The sequence below is a fragment of the Rattus rattus genome, chromosome 1 (genome assembly GCF_011064425.1).
Source record: "Rattus rattus isolate New Zealand chromosome 1, Rrattus_CSIRO_v1, whole genome shotgun sequence".
NCBI lineage: Eukaryota > Metazoa > Chordata > Mammalia > Rodentia > Muridae > Rattus > Rattus rattus.
In genome coordinates this window covers 23,303,809-23,330,415 of record NC_046154.1, presented here as the reverse complement: position 1 = coordinate 23,330,415, position 26,607 = coordinate 23,303,809, and the positions used below count along the sequence as shown (strand labels likewise).

The following is a 26,607-nucleotide window of genomic DNA, read 5'->3' as shown; positions in this document are numbered from 1 at the left end:
GAGTCAGTGCGCATGCGGATCTAGAGCGAAGGGCGGATCCCGAGGGTGCAGCTTATGGGCCACGCCCACCGCCCGACAAGTCTGCTGGCGCCCGGATTCCTTTTTCTAGTCCCTTCTTGTCACTGTGGGAAACACTAGAGTTGAGCCTGTCTGGGATGGAATCGAGGAAGGAAGCAACATCCACCTTTTATTTGGTTTTGTCGTTACACTTTTATTTATTTTGGTGTCATTGTGTAGAGGTCCGACAGGTCAACCTCCAGGAGTCCGTTCTTTCTTTCCACCATATGGGTCCCAGGAATCAAATTCAGGTTATTCGATTTAGCAGCAAGTACCTGCTTTATCTGCTGAGCCATTTTCCCAGCCCGATGGTGATCTTAATTGGACTGGGATTGGCCACGCTGTAATCTCGGGTCCATGTGGGTGGCAAGTAGTCGGGAGCCTGTGTCACAGAAGGTGGGTGGGTGGCTCACTGCCTTGCAGAACTAGGCACTAGGGAATATAAATATATCTCCAGCCCCCTGCGTTGTCCTTTGATGCTTTAAATCTAGGTAACTTTTGTTGGGAGGGGGAATTAGCCGATTAGTATTTTAAACTACACAACACACACACACACACACACACACACACACACACACACACACACATGCTGTGCCTAAACTCAGGGCTCTACTACTCAGCCCTGGACCTAGACCTATAACCTATTTAATTTTTAAAATTCTTATATGATGAGCATTCTGCCTTCTGCCTACACGTACAGCTGTGCGCCACCACACGGTTCTGCTAGAGGCCAGAACTGGTGCCTGGAACTGGAATTACAGCCATTGAGAGCTACCCTGTGGGTGTTGAGAACCGAACCTGAGTAGGTGGAGAGAGCAGCTGATGCTCGTAATCACTGAGCCATCTTTCCAGCCCCTTCGTGGCCCCTCCGTGACCTGGTTTTAAATAGTCACAAACCTAGAGATTAAAGGTTTATTGTGATTGGCTAAAGACTGGTTAATGTCTCACACAGGAGAGTCAAGGTCAGGCAGTGTCTCACACCTAAACCCTCCCCTCCTGCAACCGTGTGTGTGTGTGTGTGTGTGTGTGTGTGTGTGTGTGTGTGTGTGTGTGTGTGTGTGTCTGTCAAACGAGGGCATCTATTTCTTTAATTCTATCCATGTCCCAGCTGAGGACGTTACTATTCTGGACATCAACATGCTAAGTAGACATTCTACCACTGAGCCATATCTCCAGGTTCAAAGACAGATCTTTATTGTCTGTTTTTGGTTTTCCAGACATGGCGTAGCCTTGGTTTTCCTGGAACTTGTTCTGTGGGCCAGGCTGGTCTTGAACTCAGAGATCTGCCTGCCTCTGCTTCTCAAGTGCCAGGATTAAAGGCAGATTTCTTAATGAAAACTTTTAAATGGCTATTAACATTTTTAACCTGCTCTTACTAAAGCTTCTATGAAGCTAAGTTCTATAATGAAACCCCACTGGCAATCTGTTGGAGCTACTTGGCCCTGGCTGGGCATAGCTCAGGGCCCGGTGAGGCTCCTAAGTTAAGATGCGGAACTACTGGAGCCACCGGGGCGGTGGCGGTGAAGCGCATGGACAAACAGGTGAGGCCTCTTCCTCTTCGAGCTGTCTCTAATTCTTTACTGGCTACACTTTGCTGTTTTTATGATAAAATGCCAACATCAAAGCAACTTAGAGGAGGTTATTTGGATTATAGTTCTAGAGCGAAGAGTCCATCGTGGAGCTGGAGATGTGACAGCAAGTGACAGGCACAGTGCCTTGAGCAGGAAGCGTGGGGCTTACCTCTTCAATCCCAAGCATGAGGCAGAATCGCAGAACGAGGAATGGGGGGCAAGGATTTGTAATCCCATGCCCTACCCCCAGTCACATACTTCATTCAGCAAGGCTGCACTGCCTAAGCCTTCTGAAGCTGTGCCGCCATCTGGGAACCAAATATCCAAACGTCCAAGAGGACGGGGGAACATTTCTCATTCTGTTATGCAGACCGGTGTAATTGAATGGGTTCAGGCCCTGTGCATGCTATTCCATGAGGCTAGGGAGGAAGCTTTGATCTGCAGTACCCAAAAGGAGAGCTGTACCTAGGTCAAACATCCCACAAGCCTGACTGGCAAGCTGGAATGTGGCAGGTCCAGGGCCAAAGTACTCTGGGCTAAATAGTCACTTACTGCCCATCTCTGTTTGATTGGCATTCTTGGAACGAGAAGTTAAAATCCTCTTTAATATACAAACACTAGTTTCAGGTCCCCCTGTTCCCCCATGTTGCCGAGGAAGACTATTAGAATTGCCTTCTGTCTGTGTGGCTCTGCCATGCATCCACCTGGCTGTTTGTCCATCTGGACCATGTCCTGCCCTTCACCTCCACAGCCCCAGTGACCTCAATACAGTAGTCCTGTATCTTGACTTGGGAGCTCTGCCCGCCTTCTGAGCTTCAGTAGGCCTCCAGCAGGGCCTTATTATCTTATTCCCACAGAGGTGTTCTCTGCCCACTATCAGCCTTCCGCTTGTCTCTTCTTCAGCGTCTCTCAAAGGCCTTAGACTCAGCTCTGACCTCTTTAACCCTCTTGAGAGGCATTCTCTAACCTACACAGAGACATACATAGATTTACTGTGTTCCGTGTGTTGCACGTCTGAGAGTTAATATTAGTAGTTAACACTGTCATGAAGTGGGCAGGGAGATGGCTCAGCGGTTAAGAGCACTGACTGCTCTTCCAGAGGTCCTGAGTTCAATTCCCAGCAACCACTTGGTGGCTCACAACCATCTATACTGGGATCTGATGCCCTCTTCTGCTAAGTACTCACATACATAAAGTAAATGAATAAACCTTTAAAGAAGAAAAGAGAAACTTGGCCTAAAGGAGCCCGTGTTTAGGGCTGGAGAGCTTGCTCAGTCAGTGGGTGGTTGGCAGTTGGTAAATTGCTGCCAGTGAAACTCAAAGCTTTTGACTTTTATATCATTCAACAAGTTCTGAAAGACCGGAATGTGTCTCTCTCTGCTTCTGACAGAATGCACTTGTTTTTTTTTTTTTTTTCTTTTCTTTTCTTTTTTTTTTTCCGGAGCTGGGGACCGAACCCAGGGCCTTGCGCTTGCTAGGCAAGCGCTCTACCACTGAGCTAAATCCCCAACCCCCAGAATGCACTTGTGATGGCCAGTGTGTTCATCTGAGTGTGACATCAGCCTGGACTACAACCCCTTTCAGAACAGCCTGCGTTTCGGTTGTTGGTTATTTGAGCACACTGTGACCCCTGAGGTTGTGTTATTTACTGGTATAGGTGTGTGTGGGGGAGCGGGGGCGGCACCTCTGCTTCGCCACAGGGCTTGGGCGGCTTTCACCTGGCAGGTGTCAGGGGTGGGAAGCTTCAAGACAGTGCTCTGGGAGGTGAGGAAGCTGCAGTCTGAGCAGCAGGACACAGGCAGAACTGGCTCCAGGGGTCCCAGGGCCTGCAAGGAGGCTTGGGCTGTCAGTTCTTAGACTCTTGGGTATCCAGGCATGCTGGGATACTGGGGAAGAGCTGAGAACGGAGTGGGGCCCCCCGCAGGGATGGAGCTAGCCTGGAGTCTGAGGGGAAAAGGAGTGGGGAGCTCCAGGTCTAGCTAGGAAGAGTCTTTGGCTGGATGGTGGTGGGCTTGAGTTTGGTGGTGGCTCTGCTGGGAGCCCAGGGAGGCCTTCTGCAGATTGGATGGTGGCTCTGGAGGCGAAGGTCAATTCCAGTGAAAAGAGGCAGTCCATGGTTTCAAGATGTTTATTGTCATGGTGGAAAGTGGATGAATAAAACCGTACCTCGCTTCTCAGGGTGGGCCTGAGATGAAATACCTTTTGCAGGGAGGAGTGTCTGGGAAGAAAAAGTGATTGGCTAAGCCTCCAGGCCTTTAGGTATCCCATTGTAATGAAGATCTGTCTTCAGCCTACATGAGCTGTGGTCACATCCTCTACCTGTGAAGGGGCTTGGGGTATTGCCCTTACATGACTGATGATCACAAATCTATGGAGGGCTGTGGGCTAGTGACTGGCCTGGTTTCCTAGGAGTCATGTGAAACACCTACCGTCCCTTTCAGGGTCACCAGGGTTTCAAACCTCCATAACCTGGAACTAAAGTTTCTCTTACTGCCCTACATGCTGGAACAACTTGCTTTTAGGTTTGGAGTGGCCCAGCCTTAGTACATACCTTTAATCCAAGACTTTTCTGATTGGCTCTTGTAACAGAATTAAATAAAGTCAACTTTAGTTCAAAAGGCAGAGCAAGTCACCAGTTGACAGAAAGTGAACATGGGATATTAAGAAACAAACAAACAAACAAACAAACAAAACTAGGGGCTGGAAGATGGCTCAGTGGTTAAGAGCCCCGACTGCTCTTCCAGAGGTCCTGAGTTCAATTCCCAGCAACCACAGGGTGGCTCACAACCATCGGTAATGAGATCTGATGCCCTTTTCTGGCCTGCAGGCATATATGCAGGCGGAATGCTGTATACATAATAAATCTTAAAAAAAAAAAAAAAAAACTAGAGAGTAAGAGGGAAGGGTGACAGACAGGATTGCACACACAAGTAGATGGGAAGGACATTGAGTTCGAAAGTAGTTTTTTGGGTGAGAGAGGGGAGTCTTTCTGGGACGTCCACAGAGGAGGAAGGTTAGCTGGGTGCTTTCTCTGCCTCTCTGAGCTAGAAGGCTTTCGCCCCAGCACTGGGCTCCTGTTCTTCATTGGTAAAGTTGAATGATTGAGATTTTTGTTTAAAAAAAAAAAAAGCAGCTTCAGTGTGAGGTCTTGGATCTCTCTTTTTCTAATTAGAAATGTGTCTGACCCAGGCATGGTGGCACATGCCTCTAATCCCAGCACTCAGGAGGCAGAGGCAGACTGATGTCTGTGAGTTCAAGACTATCCTGGCCCAAAGAGCAAGCTGCAGGACAACCAGCACTACACGGAGAAACTGTTCTGAAAAACCCAAGGAGGAAAAAAAGAAGAATAAAGAAAAAATGTGTGTTTAGTGCCCTCAGAGGCCAGAAGGTGTCTGATCCCCTGAGACTGGAGTTACCGATGGTTCTGAGCCTCCCTATGGGTGCTGGAAACTGAGCTTGGGTTGTTTGGAAGAGCAACAAGTGATTTTATGTTTTCAAGACTGGGTTTCTTTGTGTAGCCCTGACTGTCCTGAAACTCACTTTGTAGACCGGGCTGGCCTTGAACACACAGACGTCTCCCAACCGCAGCAAGTGCTCTTAACTTGCTGCGCCATCTCTGGTTAGCATTACCTCCGACCCTCCACCTCCATTTTGTCCTTGGTAAAGGCAGTGTGGTGCTCCTCTTAGGTCTGTCGCATCCTTTTCCAGAGCACCTAGCATCTCTCCTATGTAAATATGTTAAATTCCCTTTCTTAAGCTCCACCTCCCCTTCCAATGGACTCCTCTGAGAAAAGCTCTTTCCTATGGTAAAGTCAAGTATCCTGTGTGGAGGTCACCCAATAGATCTAGTCAGTCCGCATCATCTCTGGCTCCTCCTGACGCCCCGGGGATGGGACCATCTGCAGCTTTAACTCCAGTCAATTATGTCAGAAACACAAAGCCTTCTCTATGTCCTGTTTCCCACTGTTTCAAGAGTCTGTTGACATCCAGAATTCTTCTAATAATTCCTTTGTTTGAGACGTAGTCTAACGGCACCCAGGCTGCCTTTGAGCTATGTCCTTGAACTTCTGATTCTTCTATTTCCACCTCCTATACTCTGGGACTATGGGTGTATACCACCATCCTCAGGAGTTCTCACCACCATTTTTTTTTTCAGGAATACAACTTGCCAGATATCACGAATTGTCTGCAAAGATCCCACAGCCTCTTCCACTCATACACAGAAGCCTAGGACTGCATCGTGAGCAGGCTCACTAATTGTCCCTACAGTGCTGCTTCCCCATTTGTAAATGGTGAAACTTGGGTTTCTGTCTTCCCACACTGCTTCCTGAGAACAGTCAGCAAAAGTCCCTGCTGGGAGCCTACTAAGGAGCATCCAGAGAATCCTCCTGCTTCTGCCTCAGCTGGGATTACAGGTAAAAGACATTGCTTAAGAACTCAGCTACTGGGATTATACTCCCACTGTTAGGGTCTGAAAATTGCTGAGGGAAGACCCCAGACTCTGTGCAAAAACAGAGAGCATTTATTCTGCAGAAACAACCAACATGTGGGGGTCAGCCCTTCTCTAAAATGGTGACCCCCAAAGGCATGAAGACCTTCATATAGGGATCCCAGGACACTCTCTAGGATTAGGTAATCTAAAATTTCATTGATGGGTGCTGGCGCTGGTGTGTGTGTGTGTGTCATAGGCAGTCAGTGATCTACATTCCTGTGTCATGAATGTTTACCCATAGGATGAGATGAGATAGGGCTGTCCAGCACAGATGGCCCATCCTGAGATAAGACATTTCCCCATTCTTGTGATTATCCCCAGGCTGTTCTTTGGGATGGGTTTTATGATCTGTTCTGGATTTTATGGTCTGTTCTTAGAGCCTGTGTTTTATGACTTAGTTTCTGGGTCTTAAGGTCTATTCCTGGAGTTTGTGCCTTATGGCCTTTTTTGATACCGGGCCTTGTCCTTAAATGGAGACATGGGGTCCTTAAATGGAGACACATGGGGTTTACGCTGCTCTCTCACCACTGCTACCCACAGTCTCTGTAAAGGGTTTAATTTACGGGTACGAGTGTTTTGTGTTATGGAGTATCCACCAGAGAAGACAATTTAAGTCAAAGGAAAATCTTTATTAGCTGTCAATTAACTATACTGGGTGTTTGGGATCCCAGGGTAGCCCTGAGCCTTTCTCAGGGTCATCTTTTAGACACACACACACACACACACACACACACACACACACACACACACACACACACACACTATACTTCAGTTAACAAGAACAGTTAGCCAGAAGCAGAACTACAGAAGCCAAAAAGCAGTCGGTACATTTACAAACTTTCCCAGACCTTGTGGACTTTGTTGTGTTTTTGCAGGTAGAACCCCTGTCTCCATGCTGAATTTTATGGCCTGAGTGGCACTTCCATTATGGAGTCAGTTGGGCTAAGATCTGGGGTCTCGCTACATTTTGCCTACACCCATGTCTGCATCGTGTGTATGTGTTGCTAAGTAGGGCTCATTCTGGGACTGCAGGTTTCAGATGGGTGTGAGCTTCTGTGCTGTGGGTACTGGGGATCAGTGTTCTTTGCTGCTGATGGGTTTCTCTGGCTCCTGGAGTTTGAGAGTTTTTACTATTGGTGTATGTATGGAATGTGTCTGAGGGTTTCTGGAGGTCAGAGGGCAACTTTTGGCCATCAGTTCTCTCCTTCCATGGTGGGAGACACGGAGCTCAAGCTGCCAGTTGTGTACTACAAACATTTTTTTTTTTTTTTTTTACTGCTGAGGGATCTTGGTGGCTCCTGTAAGGTTTTTTTTCTTCAGTTTCCATGTATATTGGGGGAAGTGGGAAAGAGACACGAACAAGGGGAGGAGTCTTATTTCTTTCATCTCCCTCCAAATTCCAGAGCTTCTGTAAACCCTGCCTTATTTCTAGAGAACATCAACTCCCCATATTGAAACAGGCATTTCGTTCAATAGTGTTCACTTACCCACAGTTTTCAAGGTCTGATATGCTTTACACCAAAGAGTGTTTGGAATTTGATCTGGCAATAAGTTTAAACGTCCTGTGCTAATCACACTTTTCTTAGAACAGACCTATCCCACTGGGGAAATGGCTTACTAGTAAGAGCACTTGCGGCATTACCGAGAACGCGGGTTCCCAGCACCCCCAAACTTGGCGGCCTACAACGGCCTGTGACTCTATTTGCAAGTGATCTGACACTGGTGGCCTCCTGCACGAATCATTCATACATACATACACATCTGTCCAATGGTCATTGTTACTCCTCAAAGGTCAACCGTGGTCCTTGGAATTCCTGTCTCGACCCCAATTACCTTTATTAGCTCAAACAAGGACGTTAAAGCAGCCTTTCTAAATTGAACTGTATCTTCGGGGTCCAGGGGTACCCTTCCCAGGGGAGCCAAGGGAAGTCAGGCTGCGGCTGGGGGAGGGGAGGGAACAACACACACGACCTGGCGACGACAGCACCGCGGTAGACTGGTCCTCCCTGTCCTTGATCCAGCTGTTGAGACCGCTAAATTGTTTGCAACCTCGCCTTTCCCCGAATTTCAAAATCGAAAACAGGAAAGTGAAGGAAGCCAAACCAAACCAAACCAAAAAATCAACAAAGAAAAACAAAGTTGGGTGTGGTGGCGTAGCACCGGAATACCCGTATCTGAGAGGCAGAGATGGGGATTGCCGCAAGCCCGAGGCTTGTCAGCCGTACACAGCTAGTTCCTGTCTCAAAAAGAACCCCCAAAAAAACAAAATCCAAAACCAGCCAAAGACCCCACAAACAAATAAAAAAAACCCTGAAGTAAACAAATGCTCAAAATACCCGGATGTATAAAGTGGCGGCGGGGAAGGGGAGGAGGGAGGGAAGAGGAAGGGGGAGGTGTGGCTGTTGGTGGAGTGATGGCCTCGATGCGCATGCGTATTTAGAAGAAGTAGTCAACATCGCGTGGCGATTGGACGAGAGGAAGACCCGCCCCTTCGCGCTGATGCATGTGCGCATGCTCCGCGCCAGCTTCTAGTATTTTCGAGAGTGACGTCGCTGCGGACTTCAGTTCGCATCCGGACTTCGTCAGGGAAGGTTCCTCTGCTCTTTTGTCGGTTGGAACGGGAACCTCGCCCGCTTAGGGTCCTGGTCACTGAGAAAGGTGCTCGCTAGGCCTCTCTCGCCCTTGCGAGCGCTTCATCAGTTTAAGGTGAGTGAGGCCGCGCGGTCGGGCCTGGGCTTGCGCTTGTTTTTTTCGCGCATGCGCACCGGGCACTGCGCACATCCGCCTCTGCGACTGACCTTTCTTTTTGCTGTAGTCCCTAGACGTCTTTGCGTTCGCGGACGGAACCCCGATCTGAGAAGGAAGTCATGTCTTCGGCCGCCGTGTCCAAGTACGTGAACGACATGTGGCCCGGCTCTCCTCAGGAGAAAGCCTCGCCGTCCACCTCGGGCTCGGGCCGCTCCAGCCGCCTGTCTTCGCGCTCCCGCAGCCGCTCTTCGTCCCGCAGCTCCAGACCCCACTCCCGCAGCTCCAGCCGCTCGTCCTCGCGGAGCCATAGCCGGCCGCGGAGGAGCAGACAGTCCCGATCCCGGTCCCGCAGGCGCCACCAGCGCAAGTACCGGCGATACTCGCGGTCGTACTCACGCAGCCGATCGCGGTCCCGCGGCCACCGCTACTACCGAGACAGCCGTTACGAGCGGCCGCGGAGGTACTACCAGTCGCCGTCGCCCTACCGGTCCCGGAGCAGATCGCGCTCCCGCGGGAGGTCCCATCACCGGAGGTCCTACTACGCGATCACTCGAGGGCGGCGCTACTATGGCTTCGGCCGAACCGTGTACCCGGAGGATCGCCCCAGGTGGCGGGAAAGATCCAGGACCAGGTCGCGCAGCAGGAGCAGAACCCCTTTTCGCCTGAGTGAGAAAGGTGGGTCTTGGTGTCTGGTTGATGTTTGTTCAATCTGGGGATCGAACTATGGACGCTTATTGAGCCACCTCCTCTGTCCCTCCTCACAGTTAACTTCCTCAGCCTCGTGTGAGTCAGCCCGGGAGTCAGGTGGTTGAGCAGTTTAGCTTGGATTTCATAAGACTAAGCCCAGGGTGTCTTAACATGTAGGCGTGTGTTAATCTTGGTGCCCGAAATCTTTAGATCTCTTGAAGGGAAACGAGAGTTTTAGTTGGTTGTGATTAGGTAGAATGTAATCTCTCACTTTCATATGTCCTTTCACCTTGTGAGTAAAGTCCATACCGGATATGATGGTGCAGTAATCTGAACTAAAGTCCTTTTATGGGGTGGTCAAAAGTGAAGAGTCTTACTCTTTCCTACTAGCTGGTTGAGGTCAAAGCACGTTCTTTTTTTTCTTTCTTTTTTTTCTTTTTTTCTTTTTTTTTTTTCTTTTTTTTTTTTTTTTTCGGAGCTGGGGACCGAACCAGGGCCTTGCGCTTGCTAGGCAAGCGCTCTACCACTGAGCTAAATCCCCAACCCCAAAGCACGTTCTTTTTACGAGCAGCCACTTAGTTGGTTAATTTGGCCTTAAGGAAACTTAGAGGATAATGAATGTTTTACTGCCCTTAGATCGAATGGAGCTGCTAGAAATAGCAAAAGCCAACGCAGCAAAAGCTCTAGGAACAGCCAACTTTGACCTGCCAGCAAGTCTCCGGGCCAAGGAAGCAAGCCAGGGAGCTGTTTCCAGCAGTGGGCCAAAGATGGAGGTAAGTCCATTCAGAAAGCTGCTGCCGGCTGCTAGTACCCTGTGCAGTGTACCATAGACAACCCCCCTCCTGGGGCGTCTTTGTATTATTTGTCCAGAACAAAACCTTAATCTGACAAGTATCAGAGTCTCTCCCAGGAAACTGGGAGACGATGAACAAAACCTTAATCTGACAAGTATCAGAGAGTCTCTCCCAGGAAACTGGGAGATGATGAACTTCTTTCATTTTGATACTTGGTTTGTTTTTTCCACAACTGTAAAAACAGTATGTTACTGGTAATACTTTTTCTGTCTCTGTCTAGTCTTTAGAGACTGGAGTGTTCTCTCAGTACTTTTCATGTACACCATTATGTTCCCAAAAGTCTGCTCAGCATACAGTATAGTTTATCTGCTTTATTTCTGTCTTATAGAAATCATGAATGTGGTCTCCAGACAATGATGAAGAAAATCTGTTGGTAATTGATCATGGGTTCAAGTGTCAGAATTTACGTTTACAGAATAAAGCTTAGTCTTTGTTGAAGGTAGTCCATGTGCATGCTAGAGTTTTGGGCTAGGAACTATGTGTGTAAGGCAGTTTGACAGCTCAGCCTAGAAGCACTGTCATGGTGGGGCATCGGTGAATTAGACATCCCTCACATAATATATGCAATATATTCCAGATGTTTTGAGAGATTACAGAAGAAGAGGCCTGCTTCACTTGCAGATAAGTTTATTACAATTCTCCAGAACTACAGAGGATGTGCACTGGCACCTCGCATTGTATTTATAAGTTAATTTTTCATGTGAAACCTTGATCTTAAGATTAATAATTTGGGCTGGGATGTAACTCAGTTTGTAGAGAGCCTGTCGAGGGTGCAGTAATACTGGGGGTTAGTTCCCAGCACTGAAAACTGGGTTTAGTACCCCATACCTGTGATCCCCAGCAGTTGGGAGACTGTCCTTGGACAGCTAGGGGATAGATACAAGAGATGTGGTCTCAGAAAACCGCTTTATAGAAATGTAAGGTTAAAGATAACAGTATAATGGAGATGGTTTGTCTGTTGCTGAGATCTCAGGGGTTGTATAGTGTTTGCTCAGGCAAGTGCCCAAGAGGGGCTCCTTGATGAATGAATTACAAATGCCTCAGTTCTTTGACAAACATTTTTTTATTGTACTTATTCAGAATGAGTTGTATCTACAACAGGAATCTGGTATTCATGGGGAACTGTGTCTCCTAAGGCAATCTTGCTAAGTGGAAAACAGATTTGTTGATTAGCGCATTAACTGTGACAATAGGTGGAATTTGGTACGTGTATCTACAGCTACATTTGTGTACACTTTGGCTTTTTATACAATATTCAAAAAACTAAGGCTGTGTTCAAAATTCTCTTCCTCTTTAGCATTCAGAAAAGCAGACTGAAGGTGGAACTAAAAATGCCAGTGAGAAATCTGCTGCACAGAGAAACATAGCGTTCAGCTCCAATGTAAGTGAGCCCGAACCTTATTCTTGAAAATTGGGTTGGGGTATGATGGTGCGTGCATGCGTTGATGACCTCTGTGAGGTTGACTTGAGTTTAACTGTCTTACAGAATTCTGTAGCAAAGCCTCTAGAGAAAACAACGAAAGCTGCTGTTGAAGAGACGTCATCAGGATCACCAAAAATAGATAAGAAAAAAAGTCCTTATGGACTGTGGATACCTGTCTAAAGGAAAACTAAGGGGTTGCCTAAAACTGCACTTTACTGAGGGGTTCGTGTCCAGCATTAGCTCACCTGCCTGAGTAATCTCAGCAGTAAATGTGATTGAAATCCATTACAGAAAGAGGCTTAATGGTGCCGTGTTCATGGGTGAGGTTTCTCTTGAAGATGTGAGGACACAGATGACCCAGAGAATTGCATACAGGTGGGGATCTTGTACATACCTGTAAGTATTGTATAGTATCGCTTATATACAAAGGTGAATTTTTATAAAGACACAGTTGTAAGCTGTATTTTGTATATTTGTTAATAAACTTTTTATTTGTCTTGATTTTATGGATATGGAATGTGTCTGTCTACATCTGAAGAAGAAACCCTTTCTGAAAACAGACAATACAGGATTTATGAATTCATACTTTGAGTTTGTGTGGTGTGTCTTTTTAAGATGTGTATCCCCTCAGGGCTGGTATTTGGGACACCCATTAGAAATCTCTTTACGGGGCTGGAGAGATGGCTCAGTGGTTAAGAGCACTGACTGCTCTTCCAGAGGTGCTGAGTTCAATTCCCAGCAACCACATGGTGGCTCACAACCATCTGTAATGAGATCTGACCTCTTCTGTTGTGTCTGAAAACAGCTACAGTGTACTCATAAATAAAATTAAAAAAAAAAAAAAAACTCTTTACCATCTGTAATTCCAGTTCTAGGGGATCCAACATCATCTTGTTCCACAGGATGTACTGACATAACATGTGGGTAAACTTCATACACGTAAATCCTTGGAATAAAAAGAGTGACCTTAAAAAGACTACATTAGTTAGGAATGGTTAATTCCAGCACTTGGGGCAAGTAACAAGTAGATCTGTAAGGTTTAAGGCCAGCCTGGTCTACATTTCAGGTTTTAGGACAATGAGACTTAAAACACAAACCCCTCCAGTTACCAGTATCAAGATTCTCATGTTTCACAAATTAATAGCTTCTACTTGCCTGCATGTTGAAAGCTTCCATTATCCTGTTGGGAATTTGCCAGTAAATAATTCCTTAAGACTGTAAAGAGGGTACAAATCAACCAAAGATTAAGGAGAAGTTAGAATCAAGCTTGTCAGGATTTGCAGTGCTAGGGCACTGGGAGGTTCACCCAAAAGAGCTGGAAACCCTTTCCATCACAGGCACAATTAGGTCGTGACCATGGGCTGAGAAACTCAGTCTCCATCTCTGCTCCCTTTTAGAGTTACAACCTACTAAGATAAGGTGAGTTCTTCAGGCAAGAGGACCTTACCCTCTAAGCTGAGCTGTGTCCAGAGTTTACTGTGAATAACGATATTTCTTACTGGGCAGAAAAACTTGATGAACTTTGTCAGGAAATGAGGATGAGATAGTACTGTGTATCCATCTTCAAATGTCAAATTGATGGTAGAGCCCTGCTTTCTATTTGATTTTTCCAGCAAGTCAGCCAGTGTCTAGTCATTACATTGTTACTACAATTTATAGTGTGACTAGCAGCAGCTGTCTTCTAAGTGGGCTGGGGATATAGCTCAGTAGTATACTTGTCTAGCATGCTCTGCCCTGAGTTTCTGTGAACCCAGCACCAGTAACTGTATCTTAGCACTTCTGAAGGCAGTTCAGGTCAAACGAGTTTAAGGCAAAAAAAAAAAAAAAAAAAAAAAAGTACTTTTGGATTTTACTGTTTTGAGTGAGGCTATATACTCCCTGTGGACCAGGCTGGCCTTGAATTCCTGGCTTTCAGATCCTCCTGCCTCTGCTGCCCTTGTGCTGCTAGTATAGGTATGAGCCTCCATGTCTGGGTCAGAAGACCACCCTTTCAAAAAGTATGGGTTAGCAAGAATGTTCTTATCACTGGCATGCAATTGGACATCATCCTTGAAAAAATGGAAGTTTAAATATCTAGTGATATAGATGTGTATTCCTGGCCACAGTAGTTCTTTCTTTACCCACTTCTAGGTAGCAGTGAATAGAACCTGTTGCTACCCAGTGAGTTTCATCTAGGTTAATGAGACGAGGTTTCCTGTACAGCCTTGGATGTCCAGGCTTGCCTCTAACCCCTAAGGTTCTGGTATTAAATGAGTGGACCACAGTACCATGTTGGGAGCGATGCCCTTGAAGCCCTCCATTAAGTATGACTGGGTTCATGGAAAATCCCCAGCCAGCTGCAGAAGACTAATACAAATCTGGTGGTCAAGAATAATAATCATATGATAAACATACCCAATGTGATGACCTGTAACCTTTCTGAAAAGCCAACATCCTGCTGACTAATATGATATGATATGACAAACTGACAACCTGTCAACATCAGCCTACTCCCTGACCACATGAATATTGTGTCCTTGGCCTTCGTAAATGTTTCTTACTTCCCCACTCCCTCTGTTACCCATGTTATGGTATAAATTCAGCCTTGGGAAAAAATAAAGTTGTCGCCTTGATCAGACTCTTGTCTTGGCATCCTTCTTCGTGTCCCTTGTCCCCCATTCTCTTCCAGGTACCTTCAGACCCTTTGTTTACAGTACCAGATGAGATTTTTTTTTTTTTTTTTCCAGAGCTGAGGACCGAACTCAGGGCCTTGTGCTTGCTAGGCAAGTGCTCTACCACTGAGCTAAATCCCCAACCCTGAGATTTTGTTTTTTAAAGGAACAAATGAATTGGAGATGTAGTCTAGTTGGTAAATATCCAACAAGGTATAGAGCATGTGTGGGGGTACAGGTCTATTATCCCAGAATTCAGGAGGTAGCAGGCAGGCAGGATCAGAAAATGATTAGCTGAGGCTAATGAGGGCACAGATATTTAATCCCAGCAGAGGGAGGAGGATCTTTGAGCTCAAGGCCAGGATGATCTTCAGTTCAGGACAGACAGGACTATATAGTGAGACTTCAGAAACAAAGATACCAAAAGAACGTTGATTGAATGACATGGCAACTAAAGATGGTGGCAGGCTTGTCAATAAAGGTACATTCAGTATATGCTAGTTTACATATAAAATACAACTATAGAGATTACAATACAGATATAAGATAGTCATAGGGTTGGAGATAGCTCAGTGGCCAAGCATGGGCTGCTCTTGTAAGAGGCTCCAAGTCTGGCTCCTGACACACCGTGTTTACCAACTGCCTGAGATTTTAGTACTAGGAGATTCAAGGCCTGGCCGCTGCATTGAAATGCACAAGACACAGACACATGAGTAAAATAAGTTTTGGGGCACTGGCTGATGGGCTGTTTCGAAAGCAAGATGGTTCCATTCCCAGAGCCTACATGGTGGCTCAGGACCACCATAACTAGTTTCAGGGGATCCAACACCCTCATCTGACCTCTCGGGGCACCAGGCTGCAATGCAGGTGGGGCATATACATATTCCGGCAAAACACCCATACGTACAAAAATTAGGCTGTGACTTCCTCACTTAGAGGCATGTATAGCCTTCCCAGTCATTTGTGGGGATTTTCTGTGCTACTTAGACTCAACTCACACGCACCACTTCTAGCCAAGTAACTCATTCCCTTTTTTCCAGAGACAGGGTTTTCTGTGTAGCTGTGTCCTAGAACTCACTTTGTAGACCAGGCTGGCCTTGACCTCAGAGATCATCTTGCCTTTGCCTTCCGAGTGCGAGGATTAAAGGCATGTGCCACCATTGCCCAACTGCTTTTATTTTTGAGACATAGTCTCAATGTGTCACTTGGCCTAGAACTCACTGGGTAGAACCGACTGAGCTGTAACTCGCAGGATTTAAAGGTGAGAGCCACCATGCCCCATTTGAAGGGACTCTGGCCAGCTCTAGTATGGTGAACACGGCTCTGGCAGGCCTTGTCCTCCCCATTCTCACTGTCTTGCAAAAAAACATTAGATTACATTTCTCAAACTGGCCATCGAGGTCTACTACATGGCCACTTCCTCTTCCTGAGGCTGACCACCACAGTCCAGTTATCAAAATCTTAGTACAGCAATCAAAAGCCTCCTTTGGCTACCCTAATTAACATGCCCAATTAAAATGAAAGACTTCATCCTAACAGGGGACTTCCCCCTTTATAAATCACCATTTAGTCCCTCCCCTACCCTCACCAGGACAAATAATCTCTTACCCTTCTCCCTTGCCTCCTTTCTCCTCTCTGTACCCTTTCTTGTCTCCTACTTGTCCTGTCTTTTGTCACCCATCCCTGCCCTCTGTCCTTTTAGGACAAATAAATCTCCTTTATGCTAAGAACTTGGTCTTGGGGGATCCTGAGCTGAGACTTTCCTATCGTAGCTCGTGGGGCTTTAATTTTTTTTCTTTTCTTTTCCTTTTTTTTTTTTTTTTTTCGGAGCTGGGGACCGAACCCAGGGCCTTGCGCTTGCTAGGCAAGCGCTCTACCACTGAGCTAAATCCCCAACCCCTAATTTTTTAAAACTTGTTTTTGAAGGGCAAGCCAAGTTTTACTGAGCTTGAAAAGTAGCTCCCTACAGAGGAGGCGGACTCAAAAGAGTTGCCCGTAATTTGCATTTTTCTTGTCGGCGCTTAAGCTTTTAATTTAGATATCCCATGAAATAAAGGGTCGTTCTTATAGCACTGGCTAATTTAGAAGTCACTGTGTAGCCTTGGCAAGCCTCATAGTTGGTATTCTCCTGCCTCTACTAGCTGAGATGCTAAGAGCGTGCCACCACAACTGATTTGTACCCAGATATTTTTACAATCGTGGGATGGCTTTTTCATTTCTACATCTAATTAGTTGTCGACTTAGAACGGAACACGTTTCATTTCATATATCCCTGTCCAATTCCTGAGTTATCTTAGTGACGTCAGTAGTTACTGTGGTACTGGAATATGAGAGTGAACAATATGGAGCCGGCCCTGTTCTCTTGCAGTTAGTAACATCAGAAAATTATCTACTCTATGGAAGGGACTTAATGCGGTTGAAACTCAAGAGAGACAAGGTTTCTTTAGAGCTGGTGACAGGATACCCAGTCGCCAATCAGCCATTCCATTCTAAGTGACAGGTTCTGAGCACTTCCTCACCCTTGTCGCCCCGCCCCCTTCCCGGGGTATTTGCGCCTGCGCATGGCCACACCTCGCGGTAGCCCCACTCACTTAAAGGAGCGTGACAGGCGGGAAGAAACCGACGCCACGCGGGAGGGCCTGACTAATGGCAGCGGGCCAGGGGCCGCCGGAAGTGTTCAGTGTTGTTGACGGAAGTGGAGAAGGCTGTAATGGCGGCTGTGACTGAAGTTGTGGTGAGTACCACCGGCTTCGCGTAGGTGTTAGTCTGGGAGACGCCGGGGCGGGAGGACATGGGGCGAATCCGGGTGCGGCTACCGGGGAGGCCGGGGTGTCGGGCCCAGGCCCGAGGCGTGGCTGTCGGCAGACGTCGAGCCTGAAGCCGTGTATGATCGCAGGTACCCGCGGACGGCGCGGAAGCCAGGCCCTTGGCGGCGGAGGAGCTGGCGGCGCAGAAGCGAGAGCAGAGACTGCGCAAGTTCCGTGAGCTGCATCTGAAGCGGGTGAGTGGCGGGGACACGGGCCAGGCCGGGCGCGGGGCTGGAGGAGGAAGGCGCCCCAGATCTCAGAACGGGGCGTTCCCAGGACCAGATCTCCACCGATGGTCAGGACTCAGGTTGAGATCGCTTTGACGGAGGTCAAAAGCCACACCCGCTTGCTCTACCCGGTCCCACCCACAAGACTGGGTGTATGTCAGGTTAGGTGTTCCCTCTTGTTCCATGATTCTTCCTTTTCATCTAGGTAAATATTTAGTTAGAAACAGGAAGGAACTTCTTATTCTTAGTAAGACCTTTCTCACCTTAAAAAGAGTGAGCACACGCTTTCCCTCTTTCCTGAGTTCAGACTCAATAACTTACTTTCCGTTTCTTGTTTGGATACCCACTCAAATCCGAAGCATGGCTGCCCAGACACTCTGGACATTGACATTCTTTATGTGAAGACAGCTTCCTTTCCCTTCCTTCCCCATGTGACAACTTGCCCATTTGACCCTTTTGCTGAACCTGCTTGTTTTTCTTGGAATGTAATTAATTCATAAGGCATGGCTATATTTTCTTAGTGTCTCCCTTCTAGTTCCTGCCAAGATTCCCAGCCCTCTTCACTTGCTTTTTGTCTTGAACTTGTCTTGAAAAACTTGAATAAAGTTTTTCTTGGGTTGTCGAGATGACTCAGTGTTTAGAGCCCTGGTACAAGCCTGAGTGGGATCCCTGAAACTCAGGTTAAAGTGGAAAGAGACAACTGACTTCACAGGGTTATCCACAGAGCTCCCCACTAGGCTGAGGCATGCGCGTGCACACACAAATAAGATGTATTTGTTTTTCTATGTATATGTGCTCAGGTGTCATGGAGTGTATGTAGATGGCAGAGGACAACAGGAGTAAATCAGTTTTCTCCTTCTGTAATGTGGGTTCTGGGGATTGAAGTCATCTGGCTATGTGGCAGTCACCCTTAACTATTGAACCATTTCGCTAGCTCAAAAGAGCTTTTTTTAAAAAAAAGATTTATTTATTTATGATATATGAGTACACTGTAGCTATCTTCAGACACACCAGAAGAAGGCATCAGATCTCATTACAGATGGTTGTGATCCCAGATGTTGCTGGGATTTGAATTCAGGACCTCTGGAAGAGCAGTTAGTGCTCCTAACCACTGAGCCATCTCTCCAGTCCCCAGAACTAATTTTTTTTTTTAATGGCCTTTGAGCCTCCAAGAATATAAAACAAAACAAACAAATGAACCAGCACATCTCTGAAAATTTACATTGTAAACAGTGGTTCTCAACCTTCTTCATGCTTTGCTGTTGTAAATATCTGGTATGTAGGATATCTGATGTGTGACCCTTGTGGGGGTCACAACCTGTAGGTTGAGAACCACTGTTCTATCTGCTGGGGATCAAAGCTACGCTTAGTGGGTCAAGCACTTGCTGCAAAAGACACCAAGAACCCACATACATGCTGGGTGGGCGTGGTGCCTGCCTTTAATCCTAGCACTGTGGATGCAGAGACAGGATCTCTGGAGCAAGCTGAGCAATCAGCCAGACTAGCAAAACACTGAGTTCTTAGTTCAAGTGACCATCCTTGCCTCAATATGTAAGGAAGAGATCAATTGAGCAATACACCCAACATGTCTAGCTTTCACATGCATGTACACTGCACACGTGTGTCCATGCACATGTGAACATACACAACACACAGTAAAATATTCAAAGCCAGTCTTCACATGCTAAGCAAAAAACTCCAATCCCACAAGTATTTTTTCTAGAAAAAGTTAATGTAATAATTCATGTGCTTAGATGTTGCTTATAGAGGGAATGTTTGCAGACCGTGTGCCTGGAGCTTTGGGAGCTCGTCTTCCTGATCAGACATCATCAGTCTGTGGCCTGCCTACATTCTATTTAACCTAACGTGCTCTCGGGCTTACAGTTGCCATTTCTGGCTTGGCAAGTTTATAAACTTCTTGACTACATAGGGAGATGGAGATTGAAGCTAGCCTAGAGTACATTATGCTAATTTTACAGCATTAATGTTTATCTGAATGAGAGCTCTTACTTCCTGGGTGTATGTCCCTTCCTTTCCCTTGTCCTGGTGTAACAGTTTAGAGATTAACAGGCATGAAAGCACTCCAAATCTAACCTGAGGTTTTTGGCTTTTGGGTTTTTGTTTTTGTTTTTTTAAAATTTAGAACTATTTATTTATTACATACACAGTGTTCTGCATATATATGATAGAAGGAGACCCCAGATATTTTCAGATGTCTGGTGAGATGATTGCTCAGACCTCTGGAAGAACAGAGTGGATAGCCATCTCCAGCACAGTTTTGTTTTTGTTTTGTTTTGTGGAGCTGGGGACCGAACCCAGGGAAGAGCTAAATCCTGAGGACCTGTGAGAAGAAGTTTGGTCCCCAGAACCCCATGGTGGAAGAAGAGAGCTGTGGCCTGGGAGCTGACCTCTGACCTGCACACAAACTACGAGGCATGTGTGCACCCACACAGAAACAAAATACACTCATAAAAATCTGTGATTGCTACTGTACCATGGCGGGGTGCAGTGAGGGCGCTTTGACAACCTTTATTCTGAACCTCTTATGCAAGGGACCACCCAACCGAATGGGCAGGGGTGATGTAGCCTAGGGCTCTGAACACCAGCTCGGCAGCACAGCATCTCATTCTCTTTTAAACCTCAGTCGGTTCCCTGCTTAGTTTAACTCACTTGCTGGGCTTTACTGCCTGCAGGGTAAGTGGGGTCCCTTAGTCACTGCAAGTAAGACAGGGTCTGTTTGGGTCCTTTTGCTTTATCAGATGGCCTGTTCTCTTACGGTTTTAGAATGAAGCTCGTAAGTTAAATCACCAGGAAGTTGTGGAAGAAGACAAAAGACTTAAGCTGCCTGCTAACTGGGAAGCCAAGAAAGCACGTCTGGAGTGGGAGCTCCAGGAGGAAGAAAAGAAGAAGGTTTGGAAGCCTCTGCCTCCCTTCACTGAGACAGGAGCTCTGGTGGCTGAGTAGGGGGAGGGGCCACTTACCTAAGGGCACCTTTCTCTGCCTGCCTGTAGGACAAGCACCATGATGGCTACTTGAATGAACTAGGGGTTCTGTGAGTTAACATCTGCAAAGCATTTAAAAAGGTTCTGACTCCTGCTCGGTTCTGTTGATTTTATTACATTTTTATTTTGTATGTGTGTGGGCACAAGCGTGGAGGTCAGAGGACAACCTAGAGGGTCAGTTCTCCTCCACCATGTGCTTCCTGATAGAGCGCTCGGGTGCTTGGCAGCGAACACCTGTGTCCCTTGAGCCACCTTGATGGCCCCTTACTTGATATATATATATATATATATATATTTTTTTTTTTTGATGGGGACCGAACCCAGGGCCTTTGCGCTTGCTTTTTTCCACCACTGAGCTAAATCCCCAACCCCTTACTTGATATTTTGATAGCATCTTTTTTCATTTAAGATAGGTCAGATCGGTAAGCGTGGTGTGTCACACCTACAGTTCCAGCACTTGGGAAGCTGAGGTGGGAGGATTGCTTTGAGTTTGAGGTCAGCTCAAAAAAACAAAAAAGTGGGAATGCATGCTGTGTGGCAGGGTGGGTGGTGCGGTGGGTAGCGCTGCCTGTCTTTTCAGGAGTGTGCAGCTCGAGGGGAAGACTACGAGAAGGTGAAACTGCTGGAGATCAGTGCGGAGGACGCTGAGAGGTGGGAGAGGAGGAAGAAGAAGAAGAACCCTGACTTGGGGTTTTCAGGTACAGCTGGCCTGGGCTGACCTCTGCTTTACTGCGTGGGCCTGTTGGACCAAGGCTTCTGCTTTAGAGAGAGCGCATGCCCACTGAGCTTCATGGAATATTCTTGGAGGCCAAGGAGAACCCGGGGCTTCCTGTCAGTCTGCTGGCTGCGTTGGTCCTTAGTGTAAAGTTAGCCTTTGCTGTTGCAGCCATTTTGTTCCTTAGGCTTACTCTGTAGCCCATGCAGTCTGCAGACTCAGGACCCTCCTGCCTCTGCCTCCTGAGTGGGGGCTCACAGGGATGTGCCACCACTCCTGACAGAATTAGCCCGTCCTCTTGTCAGCCTGTTGGGCAGAGGCTGTGCTTAGGATAGTGCCCTGTGCAGGTGGGACAGTGGTCGTTTTGAGTTTTCTCTTATAAGTAATGCCCAGATAAGGACGCCAATCGCCTCTGGCTTTCCTGTTGTTTAGATTATGCTGCTGCCCAATTGCGCCAGTATCACCGGCTGACCAAGCAGATCAAACCTGACATGGAAAGCTACGAGCGACAGAGAGAAAAGCAGTAAGTCCTCGGGCAGAGTGCAGAGCCGATCTGGGGAGGTGGGTGTGAGCACATTCCTAAAGACACGTGCAAATACAAACAAGTTAAAGGAGTTATTTACAGGGCTGGGATTTAGCTCGGGCAGAGGCAGAGCCGATCTAGGGGGCAAGGCCCTGGGTTGGTCCCCAGCTCCAAAAAAAAAAGTGAAGAAAAAAAAAAAAAAGGAGTTATTTACTTATTTGAGACATTCCTACTCAGTGACTTGGGCTGTTCTTAAACTCACAGCAATTCTCCTGCCTCAGTCTCCTGAGTGCTGGGATCATATGTGTTTGCTCAATTTAGTGGTGAAGTGAGTCTTATCATGGCTGTCTCTTGGTAACACTATTTCCTGTTCTGTCATTGAACACCGGTTAGGCTCTGACTTTTCTTGGAGACTTTCGGGTGCTAACACCAGGTCCCCAAAGCTGGGTGCTCTTGTAGGAGCTAATGCTTTGGAGCTAGGGCGGGTCAGCTCTGTAAAGGACCAGATGGTAAAGATTTGAATTTAAGGGGCTCAGGGCCCTTCACTCCCAGCTGTTCCCAGCTGTGGTATAAAGCGCTATGGCACCTGGGCAGGCTCCTGCCTTGTTGTTTTTGTTTGTTTCTCTTCGTAGCCCTGGCTCTCCTCAGGTCACCTGCCTCATTCTCCTGAGTACTGGGATCAAAGGTGTGCACCACCATGCCCAGCCAGGTTCTGTTTTGATCCAGAGAATCAAATCCATAACCGTAGAATCTCTCACCCCCTCCCCTTCCCCTTCCATTCCTTGTGAGCCTTGAGAAGTCCTGTATATGATGGCCACTGTTCATGCATCTGAAGAAGGAAGCTGTTAGTTTGTGAGCCAGAGCTGCCTGGCTCAGAGGCATGCTCACCCATCCTCTGTGAGCCTGCATTTTCTTTTCTTTCTCCTTTGCTGTGTAATAACTATATTTCTAGGTTGTCTCTCATTGCCAGTGATAGTATAGTTTGAAATTAGACTGGAGTACTCCTGTCTGACTGGAAATTCTTTCTTGCTGTCTTCTCAGTGGAGAAGATTTTTTCCCGACATCCAACAGTCTTCTCCATGGGACGCATGTGCCTTCCTCAGAGGAAATTGACAGAATGGTTTTAGATCTGGAAAAGCAGTAAGTACTCAGTAGAGAGCATGGGGTGCTCCGTACTTCATGAGAGAGAATGGATGGATGGGGATCTGAGGCCAATGCTCACACAGCACTTGAAGAGCACAGCAGTGATACCAGCTCGATTTTAAAAGATTTATTTATTTATTTATTATATATAAGTACATTGTAGCTGTCTTCAGACACACCAGAAGAGGGCATCCGATCTCTTTACAGATGGTTGTGAGCCACCATGTGGTTGCTGGGAATTGAACTCAGGACCTCTGGAAGAGCAGTCGGGTGCTCTTAACCGCTGAGCCATTTCTCCAGCCCGACCAGCTCGATTTTGACCCCGTGTCTGATGGTTTTGAAGTTGGACAGCACATGCGGGTTGAGTCATAGCATTTGGAGTGAAATGGGAATATGGATGGAATCAGGGCTGGGGTGTCAAACTGTTATGTAGCAAAAGGCATAAGATAAACAACTTACATTCACTCACTCATGATTTAGGGATCTCGGTCCATCGTCTTTGAGCCTGTAGCAGCCAGCACAATGGATCATCAGAAGTGCATGCTAGGCCCAGTCACCCCATGAGGACTAGGAAGCCGATGGATTGGCAGGGAGGAGAGGTGGAGGCCTAATACTCCTTTCAAGGGCACACCTTAGGACCAGCTTCCTCTTACTAAGCCCCACTTGTTAAAGGTTCCAGTCCTTGTAGTAACCCTGTCAGCCGGGGACCAGGTCTTCAATATCAAGACCAATCCAAACTGTAGTAGTTATTGGGTTTTATGTCTGTTTTAAACCGGCTTCATGTAGCCCAGCTGGGGTTGGAACTTCAGTTCTGCTGAGATTGTGTGTATTTCCACCTGGCCATATTTATTTATTTTATTTTAATTAATTGTGTTTTTTGAGATGTATACCAGGCTGGCCTCAAACTCAGATCCTCCTGCTTCTGCCTCCCAAGTGCCTGGCCATACTTATTTCTGACAGTGGGAATGCATTTGTGTTTAGGATGGTGCAGTGCTGTGTACCACAGTGTGTTGTACGCTGCACAGTGTAGAACAGTACAGGCGATGCAGTGGTGTGTACCACTGTCTGCACAGTGCGTGTTATCCACAGATAGAACCGTCAGGGTGTTTCACCTCAAAGACGCGTCCTTGTCCCCACTTGTAGAGTGCATCGTTGATTTTTAGAAACATTCTTTTTGTTTTGTTTTGAGATGGCTCTCATTATGTAGCCTAGGCTAGTCTCCAACAGGTGGCCATCCTCCAGCCTCTGCCTTCCAATTGCTCAATTTCTGGTGTGGGCCACCATGTAGATGTTCAGACGTGCTGGTGCAGAATCTGTGTTTGCTGGATCTCATGGCTTACCCTGAGGTTCACCTAATTAATTAGTCTTCATCTGTAACTGATAAAGACTACCTCTACTTTTTATGTTCCCCCAAAGTGTTTATTGTGAATGCTGATTCTCTCCTGAATGTTTGGTCCATGTTTTATTAAGATCAGAGAAGAAGGCAGTTCAGACCAGAAGGTGGCTGTACGCCTTCAATTCTAGGGTTCGGGGGGCAGAGGCAGGTTGATCTTTGGGGTTAAGAATAAAGAGGTCTGGGGAAGGGGATTCTGAACCTCATAACTCTCTTCTTCCCCCAGAATTGAAAAGCGAGACAAATACAGCCGTAGACGTCCTTACAATGACGATGCCGACATCGACTACATTAATGAGAGGAACGCCAAGTTCAACAAGAAAGCAGAGAGGTTCTACGGGAAGTACACGGCTGAGATCAAGCAGAACCTGGAGAGAGGAACAGCTGTGTGAGCCTGCCCTCGGGAGCAGTACAGGAGCTGGGAAGGGATTGGAGGTGGCCGCAGGCAAATTCAAACTCCCATGTGGGACCATTTCCTTTACTTACCCTTGCCTCCCCGCGGGCCTTCTGAAATAAATGTCTTTTCTCACCTCTCTTCAACATGCACATGTCCACATTTTCCTGCTTGGATAGACCATGTATTTCTTGTGAGTGATGTTTTGTAAAAATCTAATTTGTATAAATCCTAATTATTATTTTTCTATGTATTTTAAATGTGCATGACCATATATCCTTGAATTACTGGGGCGTAGATGGTTGTGTACACAGTGCAGTCGCTGCTGCTTTGAGTGTTCTTAGGAAGTAGAAGCTACAGTCAGGCTTTGGGGCTGTCCAGGAAAGGACTAGGAAGCAGAGGCTGTCAAGACAGATGCTCCTGGAGTTCTGGCACTGTCTGCCCAGGCTGGAGTCAGAGGCCATGGCCGTGAGCCTGCACAGTCCCTTTTAAAGAACAATAAAGTGCTTTGGAATAGAATCTGAAACAGTGTGTAATTTAAACATTGTGGGTACTTACACAAGTGCGGGAGCATTTGTTACACACGTCAGTGGGGGTGGGGGGACGGCTGAGTGCCTACCTTTGCAGATCTTGTCTGCTCCACTGGGGATCTGAGGACCTGAAAGAACCGGGTGGACTACAGTCCAATGCAGACAACCTTACTTCAGTTTCAGTGTGCTTTTACACACAAAGCAGTAATCCAAGGGAAGTTGTTTCAGTTCAGAAAAACAGGATCAGAAAAACATACATAAATGCCAGTGAGCACATACTAAATATTAGGACAGCTTTTTCCAGGACCTCTCTTAGACCAATTTAAAAACAGTTGCCTGGCACGTATTACAGATGATGTCAGGGAAGGAATGAATGCCAGGCAGAAGGCCGTATGTATCTAGATCAAGGGTGCACAGGCCAGACTGGGCTCTACTTCTGTGTTCTGATGCTCAGCAAGAATAAACAGAAATTGAATCTAAATATTCGTCATAGGGGGCACAAAGTCATGAGGTTGCATCCAAGAACAATTCAGGGAACAATGCACCTGAGGTAAAAGTCCCTCTGCGGGTTGGGGATTTAGCTCAGTGGTAGAGCGCTTACCTAGCAAGCGCAAGGCCCTGGGTTCAGTCCCCAGCTCCGAAAAAAAAGAAAAAGGAAAAAAAAAAAGTCTACTTTTTTTCAGGCCTCCCTCACAGGTCCCAGGCATTGTTCACCATGAGTCATTCTTTTGACCATGTTCTCAGAGCTGAGGGTCAGCTCAGTCTCTGAAAAAGAAAGAGTTGGGGGCTGGAGAGATGGCTCAGTGTTAAGGGCACAGCAGAGAGGAACCTTCTCTCTGGACAGTTGCTATGACATTAAACTTTTTCTTTTGAAGATTTATTTATTATATATAAGTACACTGCTGCTATCTTCAGACACACCAGAAGAGGGCATCAGACCCCATTACAGATGGTTGTGAGCCACCACGTGGTTGCTGGGAATTGAACTCAGGACCTCTGGAAGAGCAGTCAGTGCTCTTAACCACTGAGCCATCTCTCCAGCCCGAATTTTGGCTTCTTTAAATAAAACCCCAATTATATTATGTGAACGTGCTTTTGTTTCAATCCCAGGTGTGGGGTGGGGCCGCGGGGCATGATTCTGCCATCTGCACAGAGTTCTTGTAATGATCAAGACGGTGCTGATGATTTGTTCTTGTTAAAATTAACAGTGCTCCTCCCCCACTTTCTCTTTAGAGCTGCAGTGGGGTGCTGCTGATCTGTGAGCTGGAAGGTGGTCTTGAATCCCTGACCCTTCCAAGTGCTAGGATTACAGGTGTGCACCACCATGCCCAGGTTTACTTAGTGTGTGAGTGGAGGTGCCAGTCCTCACCTTCTGTGGACGCCAGGCTAG

General features: G+C 46.9%; 2 protein-coding genes across 7 annotated transcripts; both read left to right on the top strand.

Moving 5' to 3' along the window:
- Window positions 1–8,653: 8,653 nt before the first annotated feature.
- Window positions 8,654–12,415, top strand: Rsrp1 (arginine and serine rich protein 1). Of its 6 annotated transcripts, none has more exons than XR_004387031.1 (6): window positions 8,668–8,826; window positions 8,943–9,543; window positions 10,192–10,328; window positions 10,738–10,782; window positions 11,707–11,790; window positions 11,896–12,415. XR_004387031.1 is itself a non-coding variant. In XM_032896321.1 (5 exons), the coding sequence occupies exons 2-5, from the start codon at window positions 8,988–8,990 to the stop codon at window positions 12,010–12,012; spliced, it is 894 nt and encodes a 297-aa protein (XP_032752212.1). In that variant the 5' UTR covers window positions 8,654–8,826; window positions 8,936–8,987; the 3' UTR covers window positions 12,013–12,415. The 6 variants fall into 6 exon arrangements, 2 of the variants coding, with proteins under 2 accessions (XP_032752212.1, XP_032752206.1); XR_004387030.1 differs by having other exon boundaries at window positions 10,987–11,790; XM_032896321.1 differs by lacking the exon at window positions 10,738–10,782 and having other exon boundaries at window positions 8,654–8,826; window positions 8,936–9,543.
- A 4,670-nt stretch (window positions 12,416–17,085) lies between these two features.
- On the top strand, window positions 17,086–25,206 carry Syf2 (SYF2 pre-mRNA splicing factor). The gene is made up of 7 exons (XM_032896305.1): window positions 17,086–17,217; window positions 17,380–17,484; window positions 20,302–20,427; window positions 21,100–21,217; window positions 21,667–21,757; window positions 22,799–22,897; window positions 24,520–25,206. The coding sequence occupies exons 1-7, from the start codon at window positions 17,194–17,196 to the stop codon at window positions 24,683–24,685; spliced, it is 729 nt and encodes a 242-aa protein (XP_032752196.1). The 5' UTR covers window positions 17,086–17,193; the 3' UTR covers window positions 24,686–25,206.
- Window positions 25,207–26,607: the final 1,401 nt, after the last annotated feature.